Source organism: Argiope bruennichi, chromosome X1 (genome assembly GCF_947563725.1).
Source record: "Argiope bruennichi chromosome X1, qqArgBrue1.1, whole genome shotgun sequence".
NCBI classification, from domain to species: domain Eukaryota; kingdom Metazoa; phylum Arthropoda; class Arachnida; order Araneae; family Araneidae; genus Argiope; species Argiope bruennichi.
In genome coordinates, this window is record NC_079162.1 from 62,613,342 (window position 1) to 62,629,170 (window position 15,829).

Consider the following 15,829-nt stretch of genomic DNA (forward strand, 5'->3'; position numbering starts at 1 on the left):
CTACGAGGAAGTTCGAATTTTAAGCGAGAAGAAATGTTTCTTGTCAGAAAATGAATTTACTTGATCTTAAGAATTAAGTTATTTTTTACGAAATAAATTTTTCCATTTTTGTTCGCTTGAAATGTGAATATCAGTATAAAAAAAAAAAAAAATACTTTATAGGTTCGATAAAACTTCTCAAGAAAATAATTTAAAACGGTTTCTAATGATAAATGATTATAATTTTAAAATAATCTGAAAGCAAGCTTAGGACAAATGCATCTTTCCAATCTTTTCAAGATAAGTTTGAATCAAAGCAGCGAAAGGAACATGCTAGTTGACATAAAGTAGTTATTAAAAAGTTAGAGGTAGAAGTTTTAAATTACATTATTTCACAATTAGAAATATATGCTTACGTATGGCAAAGTAACACGGCACTAAAATTATAATAAATGAAATAATAAAATGGCTTGGAACAAATCATAGATACGTACATTGTGAATAAATATATTTTATATATTCACAACGTACTGAATACGTCTATGCACATATAAATATATTTATGCATAAATATGTATTATGTGCTTCAATACATATATATGCATGCCTACGCACATATGCAACATATGCTTACACAAAAGGCACTTAACTGCAAAATATTGCTGAACATTTCCAAACAACAATAACTATACAAGGTGGGTTTACATATAAAACACCTCTTGATTCTGAAGCACTTAGCAAGATGTTCAGTTTATCTACATATTGTCCAGTTTCAATCACAAAAGTTTTATGACTTAGTTAGGCACTTCATCTTATCGTGTAACCAATATTTTGGTTCACTCTAATGATACATAAGTTATATAAAATTAATCACATCTGAACTGGCCACATTGTAAAGTTGGATAGTAAAAAAAAACAGATATTTTAATACTGTGTCCGATGGACAAATGGAATGTTTCCCAACCTGATTTTCTATGATTGTCTGCCCTCAAAAATAATATCTCTGAAGATAACAGTCTGGCATGTGCGGGAAAAGAAAAAAAAATTTCAAAAACACAACAATAACAATAATGTTTTTGAAAACACAACAATCATTAATAGCATTTAAGTAACAGAGTCTTAACAGGATACAGCTCGTTTAGATGTTAAATCTAATGGTGTTTCGGCTCTGGCAGGAGCATTATCGCTCTCATTATCGTCCATGTTGATGTACTCTTCTTCTTCGTTATCATTGATGCCGTCCATAGTGGCATCAGAATTAGGGGTCTCTGGCTTTTTCACGGACAAATCAATAGGCGTTTCTTGCACCGGAAGGTCTCTGAAGTTTTCGGTATTGACCAAGGGTCCATCACGGGGTGGATTGAGAACTGGACTCGTGAGAATTCCACTTGGCACGCCTAGCAACCTGTGAGGTGGGGTGTAGTTCATCTCAGGACTGAAGACCTTAGGGATGGAAGAAAAATTCTTGGCGAAGAATCCGCTACTGGCAGAATGGAAGAAGAATTTGCTTGGATGAAGCGGGGACACTGGGGAAAGAGGCAAATGGTGGTGATGATGATGGAAGGCTACGTTTTCTTTTCTCTCATACGTTGGACTGCTGGCATCATACCCAGAATACCCGTTGGAATACCCGTTCGTAGAACTTTTGGACGGAAAATAATTGTAGGATACGGGACTTGTGGTGGTTTCCATGGTTCCTGGATCAGAAGAGGGAGATCCCCTGTTGGAATGTCCATTAGAAGGCAATGTCACGTCACTGAAATCGGACCGAAAGTGATGGACCATGTCCTTAGTATCGTAATGACTATTAGATAGTACTCCTTGATCAGTCAATCGACTCGTCATCTCTGCTTGATCTTGAATTAAGCAGTGGATTTTGAACCAGTTCGAACGTCGTCCATAGCGAGAACCTGAAATAAGAAATGCAAAAATGGGAAATTAATCTAAATTCTTTAAGTCTTTCAATAAATAATTCAAAGCAAAACTATTTTCTCTAGATAAAAACATAAATTCATATGAGTTCCTACTATTAAATTTAAAATCTCAAGATATTTAAAACCTGAATGCAATTTTGTGAAATAAAATTCTGCAGCAACCAATGCAGTAAAATCTGTGTTGCCATTTTTTGCATATGTATCCGAAATTTCATCTACCTCCTGTGACTTGCCAGTTATGTTCTTTATTTTATTTTTTAAAGCTTAGGGTAAAATAAATAAATTTTTGAGTGACATGTAGGGGAGGGCGTTGCTGATTCACAATGGTTAAGATTAATTTATTTTCTTAATAATTATTTAATTAATGTAAGTAATAATTATGTAAGTAATTATGCAAGTAATGATTTCATTTGTTAATTGAAATGTTTTCGAATTTCTTTCCTTTTGAATTTTGATTTAATAACAAGAATTTGACACGATCCAAACTATTCAGCAAGAAACCTTCAGCTATTATATTAATTCATTGAATGATTTCAATAATCGAAGTCACGTTTCAGGAAGAAGTAAACACCTCTTAAAGGAATTCAAATAGCAAGGTTATGCGTGATTTCTGACAAGCCTTGCCTTTCTATGAAGTTTTAACTTTCCACACTGTTGAAGATCATACTTTAAAATATATGTTCAGCAAGGAACGAAATTCAAAAAGGTGAAACGACAAGAAAAGTAGCCCTTCATTGAATCAAGTTCATAATTAAAACTCGCAACATGATCATAATATGCCAGTATATTTTGAACTCATCACCACACCTACAACTAGAGGCAAGCACGCAACCAAAAAGTGCTGTGGGCGATAGCGACTGTATGAAGTTCCAGGTCGGGCCTTTCACAGGTCTCTTTTCTCAAGAGATTCGTGAACATCACTCCCCTCCTTTTTGCAACCATTTCCTGAACGAATCGTCCGTTCCCTTCCCTTTATTTTTCCAACAAAAGACGTTTTAAAAAAACACACGAGAAAAGAAAAATACATTCTAAAAGATACGTCAAAGGATCATGACCTGCGAACTTAAGGTCTGTAATAATGGATTTCGGTTCTTTCAGCTTAAGCAATGCAAGTTAAATATAGCTCAACATGCGCCATTAAGCAATTATTCACGATCATCCTGGATGAATCGAGAGACCTAATTTTCTTCGGCCCTCACATTTTTCAATTTTTCCGTTTGCATTAGCGAGTATCAAAAAGTAACATTTTGAGCCAAATTCTCGGAGGTCATTCTTGTGTGCCTAATTTCGTTTTGCTGCATTGTTAAAAATAGAAGGGTTGAGCAAAAATATTTGACGAGAACCTAATTTTCGTATGTGGAAAAAAGTCTGTTTTTCTTTCAAATTTTATGCTGGTACAATTGAAAAGGTTGGTGGAAAGTTTAGATAATTTGTTTCAATGCATTTTAGATAATTTCGCGTCATTTGATTCAATAGCAAAACATGCAAAATTTGTATAAATTTTTGCAAAAAATATTTTTAGAAGATAGTTATAACTATACTAATTATTCACTTATCTTAAAGTTCTTACAAAAAGGCATATATTAAGCACGTTTTAGGATTAAAAATATAAAAAAATCCTTTCACTTTTTCTTGTAAAATAATTTCTTGTGCGAATAAGACTAACTTAAAGCTAGTTTAGAAACGAAAGGCTATTTTAAAATTTAGTCAATTCATAAAATATTTTTCATATTTTCATGTTATTTTCAAACAAATTTTCTTTGTGAGAATTATTTTTTTAAAGTGATTTTTCATCTGATTAAATTATAAAGTTATACAGGCTAACATTATTGAGTTAAAAAGTGAATTCATCGTGGGTTGTTTCTTCTTCCATTGTTGAAAGAATTCTATGTAAAAAATTTTTAGCTCTCGGTTACAAATTTAGTCTTTCATACAAGACACTTTTTGGCAGATGATCGATTTTAAAAAATGCGAATTCTATAGACATTTCTCAAAACGTCACCGTTTTTTTGAACGCGTTTTTATTCAAATAAACTAGAGAAATACGTAGTAATCTAGATAAACATCCTCCTCTTTTTTCTCCGAGCTTGGGTTAAAACAAAAATAATCATATAAATTATCCGCGATGCGGAACTAGTCAATGAAGTACAAATCTACCTGCTCTTTTTATTACCTGCACTACAATCATCAGCATTTCACATAATTAATTACAAGCAGGGAAATAAATAGAATAGCCCACTCTGTGTTCTTCGAGTGGACTGAGGTTAGACGCCGGATTGAATCGTGACGCCCTAACTAGCGCTCGTCAGTGAACACTTTCATTAGAGCATTATCAAAAATCCCTTCAAACAAAACAAACCACCAAGCCATGTACTGAACGTTACTACTTCCTTGATCATAGTGATCACGGCTTTTATTTCTGAAATCAGCCGACCTTGGTTATGATGAAACCCCCTTTTCATCTCATTCCATTTAGCCCTAAACACCACATGCGGGGTAATACATTAGTAAGGCAATATTTCACAGCATATATTATTAATAGCTTACATAAAAAGAATGCGATTCATCTGATCGATTAAATGAAGACGTACATTGTACAGTATCGATGAGATGCGAGCAAGATAATCATAACGTAGTTAAAATGAACATGAGGAGAGGAGCCAGTGGACTCACGGCTCCATTATCTTTTAAACCTCACCCACGCTGTAATTTAACAGATCACGATTCAAAAGTAGAGAATTCACTCTTTCAACGTTACGCGTCTCACCTTTGAAGGATTCAAAGGGACCGTTGACTAGATAAAATCAATGGGGTTTTCGGTCGTCAGCTGGAACGATTTATTGCTTTAGACTACAGGAAAAATGGCAGAAATGGGTTCATGTGAAAAATTCGCGTAGCATTCATTCAACAGGTGGTAAATCGGCAATTATGATGCGATAAAGTTTTCATGAATCGATATATCGATTTGTTGGAATTTTCTCGCTTTCTAATTTATGCTGAAATATATACGTTGCGAGGAAATGTTTTTCAGAGATTAATTTGGTTTTTTATCATATAACGAAAAAAAAATGTTAAATTAGTGCAATTTATGTATTAAATTTTTCTTTCATTGAAGGAAAAATTGTTATTTTTTTCATATATTACCGATACGCACACTGTTCTTATATATATACTAAATTAAAAAATTAAAAAATTATGCTTATTATGTGATTTTGATCAGAACAGTTGTATCCACAGTTCATCACTAACTTATTCAAGCCTCTTTAAAAAACTAAATAAACAAACGGTTTTATTTTCATTTTTATAGTTTTAGAACAACTTATAAAAAAAGCAACAGAGTAAGCTAAAATGAAATGATAAAATCTAGGCCAGTATCAAAATATAGTATTTAAATTAGAAAAAAAAAATCCCGTAGTCTCGTAAAAATGCCCACATTTTCATTTTTTAAAATAATTTTTATTTTATATTTAAGAAAAAATTATCGAAGAACATTTATAAAAATATAGATAATGGATTGAATTTTTCAAAGCTTTTCTGCTTTGCCGATAGTTCATTTCTCTTTTCTTTTCTTAAAAAAAATTATTTGTCATTCGAAATATAGATAGATAAAATGTATTTAATATTTGGATAAAAATTAATATACATTCTCAGGTTAGTTCTAGTTTATACATTTACCTTACGGAAAGATAGTTAATATTTTATTTTTGTATTGTAAAGATTAATAAAATTAAGTTAAATCTATAGCGACCTCATTTTCTTTCTTTTAAATATATAAATTAAATTTCTTTTAATTCGTATCAAAACAAGAGAGATCTCAACCCTCTAAATCTTTTTTGATCTTTGAGGGTTCTGAACAATGTGATTCAGCTCATAGCACCACCCCTACAACCTAACCTACTCTTAAATAATAGACAAAGCAAATAAATTAATATTAAATAAATTGCTTTAATCCATGGAAGATAAGTTGGGGTCCTCCTCTTTTGTTATCATTCATTGTTTAGAAAGCGGACAAGGATTCCATTTATCTTAATCTTAATACTTCAGATTAATTGTAATTTAAATAAAATGTCTTAATCGGAGGAAAGAAACTAATGTCGCACCCCCTTTTCATCATCATCAAAATTCATCGTCGTCCACTGACTATAATGCATCTTTTTTATTATTTTCTTCCGGGCGCCTTATGATTATTATTTTGGGCCCTGACCCTATCACAAGGAAAGAGAGGACGAGATCACTATAAGCGAGCTTAACACAATTAACCTCTCGCTTGACCCTAGATAGTGATGCTCGTGACAAGACTTACCCGCGCGATGACCCTTGCGCAGTCCTCCAGCAGGGTTGGGTCATTTCTGAATGTCCTCACGTATCGAGAAAACAAGAATTGCGGAATCCCGCCATGAAACGGAATAGCTGTGCTTTATTTTCTTCGCATCATCAATTTAAACAAGAGTTGTAGGAGATCTATTGCTTTTAGAACTGCAGACATCTCCACATGCTCGTCATTTCTTTTTTAGATCCTTTGGATCTATTTTCTTTTAATTTCTTGTTTCTTTTTTGAAGAATGGACTATGATGCGTTATTTTTAGTTAACGTAGAATGAGGTTCTCAAAGTGAAAATTGTTCGGATGTGAAATGATCGAGCATGGATTTGAAAAAGAGAAGATGCATTACTTTTCTAACTCCATGTATTCTCCATTTCTTTTAATCTTCAATTTTTTTTTTATCAAAGAATGATTGCGAAGCATTATTTTTTATTAGTTTAGAACTGGTTTCAAAGTGAAAATTGCTCAAATTTGAAATGATCTAGCATGAATTCGAAATAAAGCTGTAGAAGATCATTTTTTTTTTGCTAATAATTTCGCCTATTCCTAATTTATTTTTCTATCGTTGATGCAGATTTCTTTTAAGATTATTGTTTCTTTTCTCAGCATGACTGCAAATAATTTTTGATTTTATAGAGCCGAATATCAAAGTGGAAAGCTTAAGCATTTTTAAGGAATATAGAATGTCTCGGACGAGTTTTGGAAGACCTGTAGTTTTCAAAACTACAAACATTTTCACATGTTAGTCGTTTAACCTTTTTGAACATAAATGGAATATTAGGCAATTCATTTTTTCTTTTCTTTTTAAACTATGTTTCCGTTCTTATAAAAGTGAAAATGAAATTTGTTGAAAAATCTCAATATAATCACAAAATAGAAAATATTGTCGGTGATGATTCAAAGGGAAAAAAAAATAAAATAAAAAGGAAATTGTAATTGAAAACTTTTTTCTCATATTGTGCACAAATGTGTAACGAGGTATTTCTTTAGAAAAAATTATGAATGAAATAGTAATTAAATATGGCACCACATAAATGGTACCATATATGGTTCATTGTTTTGTTGAGAGAAATTTTTTAAGAAGATTTTGCAGTCTTACTAACAAAAACAGAATGAGTTTGAGTATCAGAATTTTTAAAATTCATTTTACTTCTTTTTCGCTTTTTAAAGCTGAATAAATATTCTGCATTTTCTTTTTATAACAAAGGCTACATTGCACCAGCTGAAATATTGTTGCTGCGATTAAAATGAGGAATTTTAATTTTTAGAAAATTATTTAATCTATCTGGATTCTTTGAAATAAGCTGCTATAAAGATATAAAGTATTTTAATTTAGCAATGATCCATTCATAGATAAATGCAATGTGGTCAATCTGACATTTTGTTAAAACATTTAAAAAGAATAATTTTTTCATTAATTGTATTATAATCCCTGTTTGTCACATCAGTGCCAAGAAATTTTTCCGATTGATTCTGAAAATTTTGTTAAATTTATCTCCGCTAATATCATCTACGAGTGTTTAAGAAATAAACCGAATATCGGTAATATTGTTGTTTCTGGGTGTAAGCAAAATCAGAAATCATCTACGAAAACAAAGAATATTTTCTAACAAAGTATCTCAGAGTTCTTCACACACCTTCTGTCTGCAACCTATAAATTTCTATCCTTAAATGGAATAAATGTTCTCACGTAGCAATAAAAGTTCTACTCACCGCTTTTCGACATTCCTACGAGTAGACATTTCTTAAGCCTACAGCTTTTACACGAGGTTCTGTTTTTCTTGTTTATGACACACTGTCCACTGTTTTTGCATTCTCCTAAAGCTGCTAGGTTGTTGTATGTCCGTCCGAAGAATGACTAAAACAAAGAATGAAATGTTAGAATGTATTATAAATAGAACATATGAACACAAATAAACACGTAGAACATATTTGGAATGAAAAAAAAATCTTTTGTTCTATTTTCACTAGCATTTATTCTGCACCTTTCAAAAAAGAATCATAGGGTTCTTACAGAAGATGCTGTTTGGGATAAAATAAAATAAAACTGTTCTTTATAGTTAAATGTATATAATTTTTTTATATTTATGATGTTTTTTTTATTTTCTATAAAATAATATGCACATAGTTCTTTCGCTACATATCGTGATGCAGAATAATATTCTGTTTTTATACATTTCTTTGTCGCCATTTTGTATTACAGAAAGTTAAGTATTTAGCGCGAAGTATTGTAATTTATATACTAAGTAACAGTATCAAGACGTAATATTTAAATTTTATTTCAGAAAGAGAATTTTGAATGTTTCAATTTAATCATAGCATTCGAAATTATAGTTTTTGCTATAAGAGATATATTTCCATATAGTTTTTAAAATGTTATCATTTTATGTTTTGAAAAATCACAATTGATTAAAATGAAAAACGCAAAACTTTGGGACATCACTGAGTTAACTGATTTTACAGAAGAAAGTCTTTCGTAGTTGCCCAAACAAACAAACACAATGAAAACGACAAAATTGCATTGAAATATGATACATTATGAATTAGAATTATTCATCTAAACCCGCTTTATGAAACAAAAAAAAATGAAATAATGTCTCAAAAAACTGTTCCTTGAAAAACTTCTGCCAAATAATTGAATAACGCCAAGTTCTGATTTATTCCAGCAACATTATGTGCAATGACAGATGCAGTTTAAAGGGGGGGGGGAAACGTGCTCTCTTTCTGCATATAAATGAAGTTAATATTCCAGCTGCTTCTTTTTTCACGCGAATCTAACAAAGAACTTTTTAATTTAGAAATGAAACTGAACAAAAAAAGAATGGAACGATAATAAAAAAAGACTTCTCCCTATATTTCAGATTGAGAAAAGGCTGTAAATAGATCAAGCACACCTTGGTAAGAAAGATGACACATCGTAGTGACGTTTTCGCTCCATTTGGGGCGTATTTGTTGTAATGGTACTGTAAAAACTCTTAGAAACAGTGGACGCGACTAGCTTACAGAGTAGAATTACGAGAACTTGAATGAAAAATATCTCAGCTCATGCCACAAAAGTTTGGACTCGTTTATTTCACTCACGGTTTTCTTTGTTTATTGAATTTCATCATTATTCTTTGGAAATTATTACATTTCCGAGACGTAACCAGAGTAAAGGCTTTTATGAATTATTTTCGGTTTGTTGTAATTCATTAAACGTGCTTTTGAAAAACATTTATATCATGCTAATCACGCATGCGCACAGCACTGCGAGATTTTAAAGTATTTATTTATACGCCTTTCTTTGATTTTTAGAATTTTTTAATGACAAATCTTTTGAGATAGCAACAATCAAAAATTTAATTTATTATAGCTGTCGTTTTTTTATGGAATTTTATTTTTAATCGCCGGATATTATAACAACTGCAAGATTTAACTGAAATGGTTTCCTCTACGAATTTTTTTCTGGTTGTTGTAATTAATTACAATTATTTGCACAATATGCAGGTCATGTATGCATTTCTCTAAGTGCATTTTAAACATCTTAGACTGGCAAGAATTGTTTAGAATATTAATGTTAATAAAAACTATATACTGACTTAATTTAATGGTTAATATTTTTTATATGTAAAGAAGAGGGCAAATTACTCAATTTTATTTTAAGTTAGTTTAAGCATTTCTTTTTCTAAGTATTGTGATGTCTTCTTTTTCCTTCAAGCATTTGATCTAAGTTAGATAATTTTATATTATTTCTCACAAAAGTAAATGAAACGATTACATTAAATGTGATAGTTATTTGAACTATTTTATGAAAAATACTTTGATGCTAATTTTTGTAAACGTCAATATTTATTTACAATTATTTTTAGAAAACAAGAATTTTTTAAACTCTTTGCGGTAGTTGAGACTAGGAGTTTTTGATCCGAATTACTAAGACTCATGCGAATCTAATATTAAGATTTATGCGAGTCAAATTTGCATACCTTTACAAAATTATTAGATTAGCTAATATCTTAAAGCAAATAATAATATTTAGTACTACGAATTGCTGGGAAATATTAGTTCGAAGAATATCGTAATTGAATTCCCCAACGTTAAGGAAATTTTATTTACATAAAGCAAATTCTGTTTAATTTCAAATTTTGGGTTAAAATTTGAAACACATGATTCTTAGATAGGCTATTTCTACTTACAACCCCCTTTTAGGAAAAGAATTAGCTATGTTAAAAAAAATAATAAGTTAAGCATATATTCAGTCAATTTTAATGGAGTTCTATAAGTGATAACGATTAAAAAATTTAAAAAAAATTATTAAACAAGTATTATATTAGTGTGTCAAACGTTAAAATTACCCTATTTCAACGTAACAGATGATGTTAAGTAAACACTAAAATTAGATAGCAATTAAACGTCTTTTTATTTATTTAATATGAACTATTAGCTATTAATGTTTTGAAATAAAACATATCAAAAAATTTTAGTGATAAAAACAAAGCTATTATTATCGAAATATTTATAAACCAACTATTTCCTCAATTAAAACAGATTTTCCTCCCCAGACTGTTTATTTATCGGAATTTCCAACATTGGTCTATTTTATTTTTAAAAACTTGTTAATTGATTACCCAATACATTGTTAAATCAAACACGTTCAGGACTTCTCTTTTGCGAGTGTTCAAGAATTAATTATCGTCAATTAGTTTATAATTAGAAAAAAAATGGATACGGAGTATTAAACATGCAAAAGCGACAATGAACAAATGTAGCAAACATGCTATTCAACTTCAAAAGCAGTTTTAGTAATTTGAGCTTACGTCAGCACTATTTTCTTTAAAATGTGTAATTCCAGAATTATTAATTTGACTACGTCCTAACCATGACATATATAATCTTTCAGCAACTTCTTTAACTTATGATTTTTTTTTTAAATCATTGCTTTTTTAACATTTGATCCATAATTAAAAGTCTTCAATCTTTTGGACTGCATCGCAAACTTTGAGATGAAATAATATTATAAGATTCTTAAATAAGTTTCCTTTTTTATGAGAGTAAATAGTGCAATTTATATAATTGAATATTCAAAATAATTCACTGGAAATCAAATTAGTAAGCAATGTCCTTCAGAATATTTAAAATGGGTTTATTTTTTCATCATAAATAAATAATTTAATAACTCAGATTTAAATATTAAGTTATGCATTTAATATGGTACTTTGACGAGATAATGTCCCACATACACTAGTCAAAATATATAAACTAAATAATACTTAACAGTTTTGAAAATTAGGTAAATATCATTATATACATGACAGGTAATATTATACATTTAACATTACATATATATCGGGTAAATACATTTAAATCAATATCAAAAATTTTTAGTCAGAGGAGACTGAATTTAGTAAATTTGAGCGACGTATATTGCTTCTATAAAACTGAAAAAATTCTAGAAACTTTTTTCGACAGGAAAACAGACAGCTTCAAATCGAAGTTACAAATTAAAACAGTGAATTTTACAAAATTTGTTGCAATTGAAGAACTTAAAACTTAACGAAAAATAATTGTTCGAAATGAAAAACTTGAAAATTAAACGAAAACTATGAATCTAAAATGTTTTGTCAGAATTTTCAGTGAATTACTGAAAAATGAAGAGAAATCTATTTATTTGCTCAAAATTAATATCTGCACAATAATTAATTGTAGTGATTTTCGGTCAGCACAAAATGTATAGTCACTTTAACTACGTACTTTTAGATAATTCATATGAAACCATTTGACACGAAATTTTATTATTTAGAAAGTTCTTTCTTAATAACAGATATATAGTTCGAAAATTTAACATTACATATATATCGGGTAAATACATTTAAATCAATATCAAAAATTTTTAGTCAGAGGAGACTGAATTTAGTAAATTTGAGCGACGTATATTGCTTCTATAAAACTGAAAAAATTCTAGAAACTTTTTTCGACAGGAAAACAGACAGCTTCAAATCGAAGTTACAAATTAAAACAGTGAATTTTACAAAATTTGTTGCAATTGAAGAACTTAAAACTTAACGAAAAATAATTGTTCGAAATGAAAAACTTGAAAATTAAACGAAAACTATGAATCTAAAATGTTTTGTCAGAATTTTCAGTGAATTACTGAAAAATGAAGAGAAATCTATTTATTTGCTCAAAATTAATATCTGCACAATAATTAATTGTAGTGATTTTCGGTCAGCACAAAATGTATAGTCACTTTAACTACGTACTTTTAGATAATTCATATGAAACCATTTGACACGAAATTTTATTATTTAGAAAGTTCTTTCTTAATAACAGATATATAGTTCGAAAATTATATTGAAAACTGGAAATCGTTTTCAACCGTTTGAAGTTGTAACTTTATTCTAAGATCTATTGAATAAGCATTAAAGAAAACGATGTTCACATTCGAACTTGTTATAAACTTTTCACGTCACGTTACATGAAAAGACATATGAGGCGATTTATGTAAACAAATTTAATTAATACAAATTCTTACAATGTGAAAGAATTATAAGGAAATAAGTCATTTCTATATTCAGTTATGTATCCTTGTGAATGGGCATGATTATATTATAGTATAATCGTGACAATTTAGGCTTTTTAAAGTTGCCACTTCAATTTTTAAATATTGTGTGACCATCATAATTTTCTCCATAAAAATTTTATTCAAAATTCATATTGAAAGCAAAGTCAAAGTTTTGTATTATATTTAGAAAGAAAGAAACAGTTTTAAAGCGAACAAGTCTAATTAATACTATTGCTTAGAACACTCAAGCTAAAATGGCTATAAGGAAACACATTCTATTTTATTTAATTACATGTGCTTAGCAAATTGAATGGATTCGCATGGTAGCCGGAAAATAACTCATTTACTGACACCTGATGTTGGATTTTCGATGCTCGGAAAGAAAAGAACTATTTTTCAAGGAAGAATTTTTTAAGATTTATTTAAAAAGATTAAAAAAACAGTCTTTGTGATTTTGTAAGCGTTCGAATCATTCATTAATGAATCGATATTATGTTATTCTGAATAACCTGTTATTACTTCTCAGAAAAGGTGACAGTAATTGATGGCTGTTAGTATTTCAGGAAAAATAATTCGTAAATGTAGATGAAATGAAGAATCATTTTAAGGTGTTTCAGTCTGATTAAGAGATAAAGGTTGTTTATTGTGACTGAGGCCATCCAAAATTGCCCTTTTTTTTAACCTTTATGCATTGCGCATGGAACCTTTATGCATCCGTTTTTTTTTTTTTTTTTTTAGAATCAACAAATATTTTTATTTTTTTAAAAGTTGATAATAAAATTTGAAATGAGACTGTATATATTCCTTGCTTAAAAATTACCCTTTTAAAAGTAGCAAATAAATTGTTCTATTTTATTTATTAATTTTTTTAAAATTTTTACTAGTAAATAAACAAAAGAAATCAGAAAAAAAATCATTTTTGGAAATGGAATTTCAAGATTTGCATGCACTAATTTAAGACTGAAATATCAACCGTTTAGAAAGTAAACTATCTCGGAGCCAAAAATATATAAATATTTTCCTTTTACTGGTCAAACTTGAGTGAGCATTACCGATCTGAATCTATTTTCCACATATTTTCACAAATAAAACGTCTTAGAAAGTTATATAATATAATGTAATTAGAATTTTCGAAAAATGTTGCTTTCGATTAATTAATTTAAAATGCTGAGTTTTATTTAATCTTTTCGTTTTAACTACTAGATTGGGATTTTTTATTTCAAAGATTTAATATACCTTAAAGATTTGACAATATATCAACTATTTTTTTAAATTTAAATACGTTCCATTGCGTATGAATACTATTAATTTAACTTTAGCAGCTGTTACTGATATGTTTTAAAGTATATAATCTCATTAAACACATACATGTATCGGATATAGAGAAACCCAAATACTTTATTTTAATTTCATTTAAAATCTTAATGTCTCAATTTCCATAATACACGTTTAATTGTTAACCAGTTTCAAGAATTACTAAAAAGCTTTACATAAAACTTCGTTTCAGAGTAATTTAACCTTTTGTTAAATACATAATAAAGTAAGGTCAAAATTTAAATTATCTTATAAAAAAATCTATGTAGTTTTCGTAGACTAACTTCTGTTGAATGTATAAAACAGAATTAAGTTGTATCCAAAGTTATCAAAGTCAAGAAATTACTCTCTGATTTATTTTTGATCAGATTTAGCAACACCAAATGAAAACAAATTGACGCAGTACGAAAAATATATTATTTGCTTCAAAGGCTAAGTCGTGTAAATTTATAGCATAAACAAATGTTTGGGGATCACGATTATTCAATTGCATAAGTCGCATTACGTGGAAGATTGGTATTTCGTCGGAAAATATCGTGATCTGTCCAGACTTCCTAGCACTAGTTGGGTCGTTAATGATATCGTAAAAACGTTTTATTTCAAACTATAAAATCTCCATTCTTTCAAAGAGAACAAGAGATTCATTAGCATTAGCAAAACTGATACTGTGAGGCTAATTCTGACTTATTTTGTCATAAAATTCTGATTAATTCCTGACATTTTTCTAAGGAAGAATTTTTACAATGATCTATTTTGAATTTTTATATGCGGAAGTACTTTACCTCCCCCTGAAAAAACGAATTAAAACTGATCTGTGCATCGTACATGAGACTCAAATTAAAATCAATAGAAAATAATTGGCTATTGGAAATCGATTAAAATTTTGATCGTAAATTATTACTCAAGGTTTTGTTTGTTTGTATATAATAGATTATTCTTGGAGTTTCACTGTTTTGATCATCAATATTTATTTTATTTTATATATTTATTTTTGTAAATAATTGTTCAGCTAGCGTCAGATCACTTCATATCTGAAAACGGTCTGTTTGATGACCTTGAAAAAATAAGGAAGAGACATCATCTAAGAAGGTAGTAAGCCCGAAAGTACTTTTTTTACGCCCTAGTGAGAAACCGAATCATTACCGAAATCACTCATTGATAACGTTAAATAACGGAACCAAGATCACCGTAACTGTGAAATATTCTGTAATAAGGAAAGGAAATACTTTCCGCTGCTTCTTTCCTTACAAATGAAAGGTATAATTTTAATGTTACTTATTTACTTCATGCGATTTTTATTAAACGACTAATTAAGAGAAAGGGGTGAAGTACCCGAAATCTGTGTGATAAAAATACTGAACACATTTAGATAATTAAGCACATTTTTCTTACGAAACTTTTTTTTCCCCCTCTTAGTTCAGATATTATTATTTTTGTACTCTGTACAATAAAGGTGTAGCGTTACTATATTTCACTCCGTTTAAATTGTTGGTTAATTGAACCCTGCAAAGAATTTTTTTTTATTATTTTGGATATTGCATAAATTATTTATGATTATCTAGTTAGTCAACATTTTTTTTGACAGAATTTCTTAGCTTTAGATTTTACCTAACAAATATTAGTCAAACTTTTTAATTTTAAGCTGCTTTATTAAATGTTAACTAAAATCGTCATTAAATGTTAACTAAAATGTTAATCATAAATTAAAATCGTCTATCGTTACTTAAAAAACTAAAACCATT

At 29.3% G+C, this 15,829-nt stretch overlaps 1 protein-coding gene across 1 annotated transcript in view; it reads right to left on the reverse strand.

Moving 5' to 3' along the window:
- Positions 1-1,024: 1,024 nt before the first annotated feature.
- LOC129958633 (vitamin D3 receptor-like) overlaps positions 1,025-15,829 on the reverse strand; it is a 43,438-nt gene continuing 28,633 nt past the window's right edge. The window contains exons 3-4 of the mRNA XM_056071233.1: positions 7,949-8,093; positions 1,025-1,889 (exon numbers count right to left, since the gene is read on the reverse strand). Of these exons, the coding sequence (XP_055927208.1) occupies positions 1,099-1,889; positions 7,949-8,093 (936 nt within the window). The 3' untranslated portion in view covers positions 1,025-1,098. The remainder of the gene's footprint in view (positions 1,890-7,948; positions 8,094-15,829) is intronic.